At 36.8% G+C, this 13857-nt stretch overlaps 1 protein-coding gene across 1 annotated transcript in view; it reads left to right on the forward strand.

The window, feature by feature from the left end:
- The window catches only part of LOC112954901 (visinin-like protein 1), a 42705-nt gene extending 35291 nt beyond the window's left edge, over positions 1-7414 (forward strand). Inside the window, exons 2-3 of the mRNA XM_026048166.1 lie at positions 5160-5326; positions 7229-7414. Of these exons, the coding sequence (XP_025903951.1) occupies positions 5165-5326; positions 7229-7327 (261 nt within the window). The 5' untranslated portion in view covers positions 5160-5164 and the 3' untranslated portion in view covers positions 7328-7414. The remainder of the gene's footprint in view (positions 1-5159; positions 5327-7228) is intronic.
- Positions 7415-13857: the final 6443 nt, after the last annotated feature.

Below are 13857 nucleotides of genomic sequence, written 5' to 3' on the forward strand. Positions count from 1 at the left end.
GGGCGTAGGACTAATCTCCCTACGTTACTTCTGGAATCAGCAAAGGGAAGGAGGTGACTGGAATTGCTAAGAGCATGCTTTCCAAGTGGTTGTTAGGATGAACCCTTTACTCTCCATTATGTCTGAGGGAAATTTAATGAATTTAGCTAGCTACAGTGGGTATCAGAAGCGAGGTGTTATTAGTGTCCCATTTTCTCCAAACTGTTGGTGTTGAGAGGAACTTCTGAAGGTTCAGACCACTCCTGTGTTTAACACTCCTGTGTTGACTAGAGCAGGCTGCTCAGAACTGCCTCCAGTTGAGTTTTGGTTATTTCTAAGGATGCAGATTCCACAGCCTCCCTGGGCAACCTGTCCAAGTGCTTGATGACCCTCACAGTAAAGAAGACTTGTTGTTTTGTTGTTTGTTGTTGTTCTTTAATGACTCTTCCCCGCTCACCTCTTGTCCTTTCAGTAGGCATCACTGAGAAGAGTCTGGCTACGTTGTCTTTACTTTACCCAGTCAGGTCTTTACACCCATTGCCAATATTCCCCTGAGCCTTCTCTTCTCCAGGCTGAGCAGCCCCACCTCCCTCCTCGTGTGAAAGATGCTCCAGTCCTTTCATCACTTTCGTGTCCTTTTGCTTGACTCAATGCAGCATGTCCATGACTATCTTGTATTGGGGAACCCAGTAAGTAGTCCATGTGTTGTCTCACCAGGACTGAGGTCTGGAGGTCTGCCTAACGTTACAGGAAAAGAAAATGGTCAAGTGTAACTAAATACAGGCCAAACAAGCAGGAAGGCACAGCCTGGGGTTTGCAGGGAYGTGGTGTGGGAATTGGAGTTCTTTTTCAGCACCAGTAGAAGGATGAGATCTTGAAAAATATTCAGGTTATTCTTCACTAAGAATAGCCAGGAGTATATTTGTACAACCCTTTAAAAAGTGAAAACCTGCTGAGAAGGTTAAAGGGGAATAGAGAGTARGGGAGGAAGCAAACAGGTGGGAGACAGAGCTCGGTTAACAACTGCTTGAGGCTATCTCAAAATCCTTAATCAGCAAAGATTCTGTAAGTTGTTAAGCTTTWTTTATTTATTTATTTAGGTCTTTAATGAAATGCTGATTATTAAAACTTGACTCACACTAATAGTGTAGCACTGCGGAGCCAAGGGGGAAAGGCAGAATTGTTTAACCTATGTAGGAACTACTGCAAAATATTATAGGTAAACACCCCTGCCTGTAACCAAGGGATTTGGATGATGATGGTGGTGTGAAGGTAGGAAGTCTTTTAACATGTCTGAAGCTCATGTGGGAAAGTGCAGCAATGGTGCCAAACTGAAGACTTAAACATGGGAAGCCTGGAAGACTGGGTCTGGTTTTAAAACTGTTGTGACTGTCTTTCCCTTCCTGCACATGATTTAGCTCCTTTACCTCCAAAGCCCCCAGGAAATCAATATAAACCCAATTTGATAAGCCTTGCTGCTGAGTCATCTTAGAGTAACTCCAGCCTTCTGCTGCAGTTCTCTTGCTCCTCTGTCTAGAACAGAGGGGACAGAAAGCAGGCGAATATATCCTGAAAGATTCCTGGTATTCCCCTTGTCCRCTGTCTTCCAGCCCAGAGCACTTCAGATTTTGGATGAGTTGTTTAATAAACCTCCTRTTTTTAAAACTGACCTTCCTATGGGGCTTTTGAGGCCAGCATAGCCTAAGGGTCAGTGATTTGGGGGTTGCTGTGCAGCAGCTGGAATACATTGCGACAAGTGATCCCAGACGTTTGTGCCTTTGGGAAGCAATGGTGCCTTCGGATTGTTTTGGACATGTACATTAAGCTCAGCCTTTATTGTGGCACAAGCAGTAAGAGCAATAGTAGTTTTAGCTTTTTCTGGGCTCTCTTGCCTGGACTCTGCTGCTSTTCCTTATTTTAATATCCATTCTTCTGACAGTGGGCTCGTGTTGGGAACAGGCTGGACACCTTTACTCATGCAAAGTGCCACTCAGTTTCCTATGGTTGCCTACCCTACATTGCTTGGATACAAAATGTTTTTTGTTTTTCTTTTTTTTAATTCATTTTTTCCTTCCRTGATTCTTGCCAATCTGAAAATGCAGCAGCAGATGAATAGCGCTGCTTGGATTGTCGCACTGCATGGTTAGAAGCATGGGAGTTGGAAGCAAATTTGTAGTTTGAAAAAATTAAATTTACTAAACAAAGAAATGCTTGCGGAGTGACCTTTCCTCTACTTGAAAACTTAGTGATTGTGCAGCTGTTCTCTCCTGCTTCTGCTTCATGCATATTCATGGATTTTCACAAGGGGGAGAAAAATGTTTGGGAAACCATGATTATAACTCAATTAAAAATAGTTTCAAATTTAGGAAATTAACTGTGTTGGCAGTGGTGTACCCATTGCTAATGGGTGATTGTACTTTTCAATAATAACAAGAGATTCAATGAAACCCTAGAAGATGTTAGAATGTGATTAACTGGATAATCTATGTATTTGAGCTTTTATTCTCAAATAAGCTGTGTCTCCTGGAGCCAGAAGTGTGAGTTTATATTCGATAATTATATGAGGCTCTTAAGCCTTCTTGCAGATTGTAATTCAATTCTGTAAGAAAGTAATTCTAAAAGGAGAGGCAGGAATGAAGGTCTGTAATGGCAGAAGGTGCTATGGCAGGGACAGTCACCTTGTGCAACCTCACATAGAACAAGGCAGACTATATGGTATATTATTATTGGAGAAGCAAGAGAGAGTAGAGAACTCACCAGTCCTAAATTACATCTTCCCCAAAGGCTGGTTTGCATCTCTGCAACCAAACTCTGTTTTTCTCAAAACATTAGCTGACATTTTGCACCAGTCACATAGAGGAAATTGTCYGTTGGGATGTGCCAGAGGTGGCTGAAAGGTGTTTGGGACCAACTAGACAACCTACAGGGAATCAAGCAGACCGCTAAAACTGAGGACCAATTACAGAGGAGAAAATTGTCTTATTGCTGTGGATATGATGACAGAAAAGATAATAGATAGAGATTTTTGTTCATCTCTTTAGTCATGTAAACTCGTGTAAGTACAAACCTCCATTTTCTATAGTGTTTTATGTTATGACATTACCAATAAAAGAAAAACTATCAATCCAAAATGTCTGATATTTGCCCATTAAAGATCACTTTTTTTCTAATGTTCAAGTGTCATTCAGATAAATAATAATGAAGATAAGAATTCAAATTAAAAGAGTCAAATAAAAGTAGACTTTGATGAATTAGAAGAGATGGAAGATGCCCTAAGAACCTCCCTAAGGTAGTTACTGCAGTTACTGAGTATCATTTTTGGTCCTGTGGGTCCCAAGCAAAGCACTTTATGACTGTAAAGGGGAGCACAATTTAAAGGAAAAAAAAAATAAAAAGAGGGTAAAAAAGGAGAAAAGGCTGGGAATAAATGGACCCCTTAAAGATTAAAATGAGCATCCTGTTATTTCACCGAAAGGTCATCCAAGTTGGAACTAGAGAAAGATCTATATTTGTGTGCGTAGGTCTCTGTAGCATTTAATTTCAGACTGCCAAATTAAGTCAATATCATACATAATTAATATTCATTCTGAAAGCCGATCTTGAGAAGAAAAGGAGTTCAAAGATAAAGTTAGAGCAATTGTTCTATATTCTTATAAACGGCAAGTCTATCATTCAGTCAAAACAGATGATTTTTAACATCAGCATGCTCACCAATATTTGAGTGAAGTTTACCCAAATATGTGGATGGGAGTTTAGCAAAGCAAAGTGGTAGTTTACTACTGGCAAATAGTGATTTGTTGTATGAGTTCCTGTAGGGCATTCTTTGAATTTGGAGAGGCCACAGAGCAAAACATTATTTGCAGAGTAGCATGGTGGAAGCTTGTAAAGGAAGGAAGTGCAGAGTGTGTGTAAGGGGGATTTACTTGCTAGGTGTGGGAAGCATCCCGAGAAGTGATGACTCACTGTTGGTGCACAGAATTGTCCTCTGGTAGCCTTGGTCCCTGGGGCTTCGGGATGTTTCTGGCTAATAATGTCCTAGCACAGCAGGTTGTATTTTTCTGTACTTGCAGATGACTGAATTTCCAGAGTTCATTTTGTACCAGTTAAATCCTTTGACAAGATAGATCTTCTTTTTCTTCTTCTTCTTAGTGTGCAAAGTGCTTGTGGGGTTGATTTGGGTGCTGGGACTGCCAAGAGCTCTGATCACTGTGGTTGGGCTGAGGGTGGATGAGGATGCTGTGAAGCTTGGAAGGGCAGACTGGAGACATATCTTGGGTGAAAGACCAGCATGAAAGTATTGAATTTCATGTATATAAATATATCTGTATTTTGTGCTTCTATATATTCTATATTTATAAATGTTAAATATTTATAAATAGATATATAAGATACATACATACAACAAATGCAGTGAATATGCCCAATATTAACAGTGATGGGGTATAAATCATCTRCTGTGTATTAAATCTACAATAAATATACTTAAATACAGGTCAGATTTTAAGTCTGATAGCATTTTTTCAGATTAAAGACAACTCCAGCTTTGCTTTCTTACYGTGATGTTTCAAATTATGGGCCTGTCTTGTCCACAACCTTCTGTCTACGAAGAGTAGCAGTGAATATGAGTGTCGTGTTTGGAGAGACATGCAAGGCAAAGAGAAATTCTGCAGATATCCCTGAATCTGTTAAAAGTCTTTGATAAATTGAAAGTAAAAATGAAGCTGTATTTTTCAGTCTTAGATTAGTGTAAACCTAGAAATTACTTTACAGAAACTGATAAGAGAAGCTGTCTCTCTATATGATACTTCTGAAATAAGAGAAATGTGGTAGTGCTTCACAAAGGGAGGAGAATAATCTACTCTGAACCCAAAGCAAAATAAATCTTTCATTTAGAAGAGAATATTATTAAGACAAAAAAAGATGAATTTTTATCATTAGTTTTAAGACAAGTAAATGGTCTGTCTCCAGGGCTTAAAACTTATAAAATGGAAGGAAAAGGTTTCATTGTTCCCCATTTCAGCCTCAGATATTCAACTCTAGTCATGAGGGAGCCCATCAAGTTGGGTTTGACCAGAAGCATCAATGTGTACAAAACAAGTGATGCATTCCAACTTCTCTGCTAATCAAATTTAAAATATCACAGCAACTTGACTAATTGTATTAATTCATTTTTACTTCAGGCAAAATGGGGAAACAGAATAGCAAACTGGCCCCTGAGGTGATGGAGGATCTGGTGAAGAGCACGGAGTTCAACGAACATGAGCTAAAACAGTGGTACAAGGGATTTCTAAAGGACTGTCCAAGCGGTAGACTGAACCTTGAGGAATTTCAGCAGCTGTATGTAAAGGTAAGTTATTTATTCTTATTTTTTGGCCACAGGAAAAAAAGTAATAAAGTAATATAAAGGCAAAGTTTAGTTAAGAGCTGTCATTCGTTCAGATTAAATATGTTAAGTAGGGGAARCGCTGATGAATGCAAGGATATAAATGAAAGTTCCACACTAGGAAGACCAACAATTCGTATAGGGATCAGAACCAAGTGTTCAGGAAGAAAGTTGTAAATTATTTACAGGAAATTTACTTTCTTCACTCTGTAATGTATGGGTGTCTTTCACCTTGAAAAAGATGTTCCACATGTTTAATAGACTATGTTGTATCCTGTACAGTACCACAGGATTATAAGCTGTGTGATCATTGGACTTATTCATATAAAAGTCTGTTGTTTTGATTTTAGTGAAGCTTTTAGATTGGTGAGTTTTCACAGCAGTATGTTCTGCAGACAAATTKTGTGTTCTGTGTGAGGGAATTCCTCTATAAATCTTAAGATTCTCTCTCTGTCTTTCCTTTTTCTTGACTGTTTCCTTGTCYTTGTTATATGCCAAAGGAAAATCAGGCCGCTTGATTTATTTTCTTTTTATTTTTTGTTATCAGGAGCAATAATTTTTTTCTTGCATTTAGTATGTTTTTATTCTGTGAAAAAGAAGAGCATGAAGGAAGCATGAGAGTATATTCATGTTAAAAAGATAATTATATTTTAATTCAGAATGGAGTGTCTGCGTAAAGGTCAGAGACTTCAAAGTAATTTTAATTAGGAAAAATAATGGATGTCACTGATGAATAACAGGATCAGAACAGTTCATAAGTACAATGTGAGGCTGAATAAAAATAAAAAGCCTTTAAAATGTGAGTATCTAATATTRAGCAAACTGACAATTTCTGTAGACAAGTGGAACTATCTGTCTCTTCCCTTACATGAATAATACAGTCCTTTCCTGGATTTCTTCAGTCTTGAACCAGATTGCTCTATAAATTATTACCCAGTCTCATTTTTCTTCTGATGGATTGTCTAACAAAAACTATCAAGTGCAGCTTACATATATAAACTTATATCTTCATGTTTTAGTATTTATCACTCAAGATGTTGCCTCACAACCCCATTTTTAAAGAAGACTGACTTAACTGCTTTAAAACAACAATGCAGTTGTTTATGAGGAAAGATTTTTTTCTGCCTTCAAGTACTGTGCTTTTTATTGACTGATAATTTATAGCTTCCATTTTAAATACGTGGTGYGTGCTCACCAACATTAGACATCTAATCATTTATCTTGCATGTTTCTGAGGAAAGTAAATGGACTTTTAAAAATACGCATTTATAGCAAAGTACATGAAGTGTTTAACTGTTTAGAAATCAGTTCTTTTTGGCAAATTACAGTAAATGACTTAAAATATTTTAGGTATTTTTAAGTGTTGTTAGGAAAGATACTGTCCTTCAAAAGGATGTTTGAAGTATTCGCAGATAGTTCACGAGATACTTTATCCATGGAGAAAATAGCAGAGATTCAATATAATACTTGTAAAAGGGTGGTGCAAAAATATAAGACAAAGAGCATAGTAATATTTTAGTTTTGAAATATGGAGACAGCTGTATACTCTTACTGAAGTGAAATATCCGCCTTTTAGTTTTATGATTCTTTTTTTAAAAATTTAACTATAGAAGCCAAGAATTTAGAAATGTGCATTTCTTAAAGATCTGCTCTTTATAATGTTGGTGTCATTTATTTAGTCTAGTCTATTGCATTTGTGTATATATAGCATTTCTGTATGGAGTGAAATGGTAATTTTTCAGAAGTGAAATACCTTTAACATTAGTGAGTTGTGTCCAGAGCTTTACTTTCTATGACATGGAAAGAAATACTTGTAAAATAATGGCACTTCTCCTATATAGGACATTCTGCTTTCATCATCTGCAGGCAAAATCACAGGAGACAAATGGGATCTTTGCAAGAGAAACCACCAGGAGGAGTTCCAAATCCTTAATGTTAGATTTAAAGCATAATTTCTCTGTATGATCTTATAGTTGTCAGATCTATGACATTTTATCTGGTATCTGAATTGGATTTTGCCCAAGAAGACTCCCAGAAATAAATATATTTTGAAAAAAGAAATATATATATAGGGCTTATTTTCAGTTTTGAGTCACATTTTTTAGATGATATTATGTCTTTGCTCATGAGAGTTGTGTGGTGAAAGATGGTAGGTGGTTTGACTAAGGAATGATTTTCTTTTACTCATGCCCAGTAGAAAATGTCATCAGTTTTAAGAGCAAAAGCTTGTGTATTTTTTGTTTTTAATAAAAATGGCCTACCATTTTTCTGAGCTTTCAGGTCTGCAGAATTTACTTCATTCAGATAKTGTAGAGCCCTGAAAGCCCCACGGCTAGAATACTTATTGAATGAATTATGATTTCATCATTGTCAGTTATTTTTATTTTAGTAGGTATTTCATTGACAAGGGGAGCAATAGTTTAGTAGGCAAGACTCAAATGCCTGGCTGTATTAATTCATCTAAATTAACGTTTTGTGCTAGGTCAGGAGTGTTATTTCGAGGTGAATTTCCTGATTACCTCCACTGCTCTTCTGTCATCGTTGTGGCATGATCCTGGTACGCRCAAACTGCATTTTTTTGAGGAAATTTAACTAAAAGATGTGTTCTGGGGGCACATCTTGTGAATTATTGTATAAAATGCCTGCTAGTAGACATTTAGTCTATGGGACCAGGCTAGAGCAGTTCTGAAGTAAAATATCCAGAACATATCTGACTGATCTGGATGTTGGAACCTCAGCACTAACTTTTTCTGCTTTACTTATTTGCTACAATTGAACTGATGTAGAAGAGGGAATTTCTGTAGCTTGGCTTGGAAACCTTTGCTATTGAAGTTCACATTTTAAACACACCTATGYGATGCTTAAAATATACCACAGTTTTACAAGTGGACTACAGTTTGCAGCACTTCTAGTGAAAACATCTGTGAAATATTTAATCAAGAATTCTTCTTTTAAGTAGACAGCTAATAGAAGAAAATCTGCTTTATACTGTAGTGTATATATATAGCATTGTATGTAATCTAATGAATTCAGTTAAAAATATTGCTCCTTTATTTTGGTGTATAGATTTTAGGGTGGGATCCAGAATCTGTGGTCWACTGTGAAGGTTTGTGTTTGATTCCACAGACCTGAAAGAGGTGAATATTTGAACAGTTTTTGAAGTCTTTACTGGAAAATTATTTGTATATTGTAAATCCAGATCCACAAATGCTGCAATACTGAACTAGCTGCCCCAACAGTCTGTAAAGACCCTTCTGAGAAAGCTAAAAATCAAGCCAACATTTTGTACACATATCTGCCAATGCAAACCCACAAGACAGGAGCAATTTTTATTAAATTCTGCCTTTCTCTGAGGGTGTAAGCATCTCTGTTCACATGAGAATTGCATCTTGGAAATCTGTCCTGCAGAGAGCTATCCAGGAAATTAGAAGTAAAAGCAAAATCAAGTGACCAGAGTCTTTTTCTGTCTCTCATAAGTAAAGAAGGAATGAGGATGAGGGAAATGTCTGATTTTTACTACAGTGGTTTAAACACTTCTCGAGCTGTACGAGACTGGGAATCAATTACCATGTCAGTGTAAAGAGTCTGACTCTGCATGGCTTGCCTTGTGCTGGAGAGCCCTACCTATGAAGAGAACAGGCCCTTTTGGGCTGCGGGCAGTATCCCAATTACCCTCTCTATCTATGGAAAATAGTGATTAGTCTGGAACCTGCAGCTTCCGTCTTCAAAGAGCGTGTCCTACCTGTTGAGCTACAACCATGATTTCTTTTTTGCTTTTCCCTTCTTTCTATCCTAAGTCTTCAATTCCTTTATCTTAGCATTGTGGGTAGAGTGTTGAAGAAAAGTCATTTTAAAAAATCACATTAGGATAAAATATACCAGTAAAACATTCTATATTCTTCCTCATGTTCTTTAGCGTTTATTGCAGTCTAAAAGACCAAATATTATTTTACTTTAGCATTTTTGAATTCACTGGATTTGGATGAATATGCCCTAGAGTATGTAAGCATGCATAATCAGTACTAATGTTCACAGGAATTATGTGTGTTTATTAAGTGGAAAATAGGCTTCTATAATGTGATACTTCTTGGAACTGGGTCACTGAACACGAGAAGCATATCGTCTGGATTAATAATATAAGCAAGCACCAATAGTTCTTTAACTGRAAGGGCAGAGTTGGGATTCATCATGGTATAATGCCAGTATTGAAGTGAGTTGCTTTATGAATTTGCTTTACATCTATTATTTATCTGTGTTTTTTTTTAAAGATAAATTTGAACTGAAAAATTAATGTCTTTTTATTGATTTCAATCAAATGATTTGTCATATTTTTGGCTTTGTCTCACATTTCCTGTCTTGAAGGGAATTGATTTCTAGTCCCTCCCTTTAACAAGTGCAGAACAAAGGAATCTCAAAATCTATTGAAATTTAAGTGGGTATATTTGTGGTATCTTTTTCTCCATGCAGAATTTCAAGACAGGCTAGCATCCTTTCAAATACAATATGAGGCCGCTTAAAACATTAGATTAGACTTATTTTTCAAGCTTTCCATGGATGAGAAGAAGTAGGATTCCAGAACAGCACAGCTGTGTTTACAGGCAGCTCTAACATAGATACAGTTACACTGGTGAAACAGTGCTTTTTTTGGGTTTCTTTATTTCCACTGGATAAGCTGGAAGAGTTAAGCTGGTCTTACAGGTGCCCTTTAACCCTGTACGTTCTCCCTGAATTAGGACAACTTCTTAGATGCATATATTAATACTCCTATGTTACTAAAAACTATGACCTATTTAGAAATTGTTAAGTTTATCAAAAATTCTTGTATAGCTACTCAAAGGGTTTTAACCCCTGCCGTTGCTACTTTTCAGAAGATCATATGTAGGTTGCTTGCAATTCTCCTGGACTGCAGCGTGTATGATTGATGAATATACCACCTGATATTAACTGCAACTCAGAAACATAACATTTATTTCTTTATTTGTAAATATGACTGTAAAAATCATTGAACATGTTAATAGTGCAGTTGTGTTATTAAATATTTTGAGCTGATGTGGAATAATAAAACTATTAATGTTACATAAAGGCTGATTAGAAATGGCATTTGATACAAAAAAGTAAAGTAAAAAACAGTTGCAATACAGAGATATTGCAATGTAGCTCTGTATGAAGTAGCATGTAAATAAACAGACAATAGAGTCTAGAATGAAATAACAGTAACATTATTGGCATCAATGAGAATTTTGCTTGAGGGAATTTGTAGAACCATCTGTTGGGTAAAGATTCAAAGTGTATTTCCCATGCTCTAAATCAAAATCTACACATTTGATGCAATTATAGTGAAATCATCAAAAATATATTCTCATAAAAAAGGAGAGAGTGAATTTTCACTTCTCGTGAAAATGTGAAAGAAAAGTTAATATAAGAATCTGAAGGAGCGAGTGTAAAGTACTGATGAAAAGCAAATATGTTTGTGTTCTCCACTGTTATTAGAGGGGAGTGCTTTTCAGGCTGAAGTATGCATTTAGTGCTGCAAAGCTACCTTTAAATAAGGTTCTTATAAACTCCCAAAACAAAAGAGATCACAATTAGTTTTCATAGAGAAAATGATTAAAAAATAAAGACAAGAATTTTTAGACAAGAAAAGACAAGAATTTTCAGAGGCAATGTGGCTAATTTTAAAGGCTAAAAGATCTTTTACTTGCTTTTCCTTGCCATATCCGACAGATGACCTCTGGAGAATCTGGATCTAGACAATTAAGAAACTGTACAATTCTACCAGATGAATTAGGAATAGTGACTTGTGGAGCATCCAGACTTGTGGCATGACTCTTTTTGCTACTGGAAAAAAGCTGGCCTTTTTTCCTTGAGAGGAAGGTGTGAACGCAGCAGTCCAACTCTCCAAAAGCAGCTCTAGGGCTTAAAAAGTCAGCAGATATGCCAAGATATTCCTTATAGTATCAACATTTCTGTTTGTTTAAAATATAACAAAAACTGGTATTGCACAGTTCCTGAAGGAACCTTTAAACCAGGATGTTCTGTTTCAGTAAACAAATACTGTGAAAAGCAAAGTATTTCATTTCAAAACAAAGTGTTTTTCCCCAGTATCAAAGTCATATCTCATTTGTAGACAAGACCTGAGGCTGAAAACAGCTTTCTTTTTTTGTAAGATGTAAAGGGGAACTCAGTGCACTCAACTGGGCCATATTTACCTCAAAACTGTATCTCTGGGTCTGTCCATCCATTCTGCGCCTTCCTGCTAGTGAACTCAGCAATCCTTTAGCAAATTGAATTACTTTAGTGATATACCCTGCCAGAGCTTCCTGGATGCTCAGTTGTGATTTGCTCTGGCTGGGTTTGAACACTCCGAAACTGGAGGAGTCCGGTGAGTATCCAGCCGGCACAGGAGAGGAAGTCATTGGAGGCCTGGAAGTCTTATCTGTGGGAGGGCAGAAGTAAGGAGTGAATATGCAAAACTGTGTGTCCTGTTTGTGGCACTTTGACATGGCAAATTGCTGTTACCACTGTAAYGTCCACTGCTGTGTGCTCCTATAGCTATGCAGGTAACAAAATGTTAATTGTGTTTAGAGAGGTCTGTAGTACGAAGAGACAGCCAGGAGCTCGCTTAGTTATCCAACTAAATGCTCTTCATTATCACGTAGATGTTACTTGAGATTCCAGTCAGGTTTCTACTAATCATAATCTGAATGCTTTCAGTATCTTGGGATATCAACCTTATTTTTCGTCAATGAGAGGAAATTTCTGTCTTTTCATTTTTAATTAAAGCTCATAGGAATTGCCTTTTCTCTCAGCAACAAACTTATTGATTGCCAAGTTGAGATGAATTACMACTACATGGCGTAAAATTTAGCTGTCTTAATTGTATATTCAGTCCAAAACAAAACAAAAATAATGCAGTTTGGAAGGTAAAGCAATCAGTGCAAGGAAATTCAGATCAAAGGAATTTTTGTCATATTCTGGAATACTTATGAAAGATTTTCAGAAAGAGGTTAGTGTGAAATCCACCTCTGCATGAAGTTGTGAAGTCTGGCAGTCTGGTCAGCCTGATAGCTCAGAAATGAAGGCATAACTCTAAATAAAATCTTCCTGTAGGTCCAGAGAAGCAGCAGTATAAGCAAAATTATAAATCAGTACCTCAAAGTTCWCCTCAAAGAGAGCATCAAAGTCCATTTGGGATTAGTTCAATGCTAATAAAGGTAGTAAAAAGGCATCAAAAACATTCTTAACTCAGTAATKACATTAAGATTTGTATGGACCTTGTCAGCAGTTTTCAACAGAAGTTATTTCTAGATTCCTATATCCCTTTCCTTCAGAAAAATATATCCCCAAATTACTTCTTTTTAGAAAATCATGTACCTACATGCATATTCATGACCCTTCAGAGCTTTCTCTGAATGATACTCACTAATTTGCTCCTCTCTGTCAAACTGTTTGGACTGGGGGAGTTGAAACTCTTTCCTTCATAGCTGTCACTTATGCCTTGCTTCTCGGCCTGTTCTTTGCAGCTAAGGAACTCTTCCCTACCTATATTGGGCTAATTTTAAGCATTTTAAATTTAGTAAATTTCACTTATTTTAGTATTACACTTTTTTTTTCTTAAATAGAGTTCCTCAAAGTGATTATAAAGAAATATCTGTTTTCTATTTTTGGAATTCCAGGGGATAAGGTGTGAAATTCAAGGTCTAAATACTATCACATCTTGTATGATTAAGACAAAAATCAAGGTGGAATTCATACTTATGCTATTTCCTTTCTTACAGTGTTTCATGAAGTGAAGTTGTTTATGTGTGACTGACATAAACCATTGGAAACTTGCCTGTGCAGGGCTTATTTGCCTGGCCAAAGTGCAATGCATTTTGGCTACACTTTCGCCTACCACCTTAGATGCCTCTTCATCATGCTGCACTCCTAACAAACCCATATCACCATCAAATAATTGCATGTCTTGCTACCTTAAACCAAGACAATTACCTTTCTGGGAATCAGCGCAGGGAGAGATGATTGGAGATACAAAAAAGGTACATGGTTTTTGTCTTGTGCTCAGAGTAAATACCAAAAAATAAAGAGAGAGATTAAAGGGGCAGTCCTTGAGTTTACTTTCATGTTTGGAGAGTCCTTCTTATGTCCATGTTGACTAGATCTTTGTCCCTCTTCTAATACTGTTTTGGTGCAGGKGAAGCACTTTAAAATGTGTTGACGTTTACTAGTATAGTGATTGTAGTGTTAAGTTTATAATATATACCTGTGCAAATAATTATGTAATTAAACTATGCAAATGAAATGAAATCTAAGAATGGAACGATTAAATCAGGGAACTGTGCAGTAAAAACCTTTCAAGGCCCCGTAGATAAAGCCTGAAGATGACTTCAGAAGACTTCTTCCTTCCTAACGTGCATCTTTTTTCATCAGGATAAACTCCAGTCAGCCTCTATTAAGCCATCTGCTAAACATGGTGATGCTGGAAGGTGACACTCCTT

Source organism: Nothoprocta perdicaria, unplaced genomic scaffold (genome assembly GCF_003342845.1).
Source record: "Nothoprocta perdicaria isolate Ctin4 unplaced genomic scaffold, notPer1 scaffold_52, whole genome shotgun sequence".
Taxonomy (NCBI): Eukaryota; Metazoa; Chordata; class Aves; order Tinamiformes; family Tinamidae; genus Nothoprocta; species Nothoprocta perdicaria.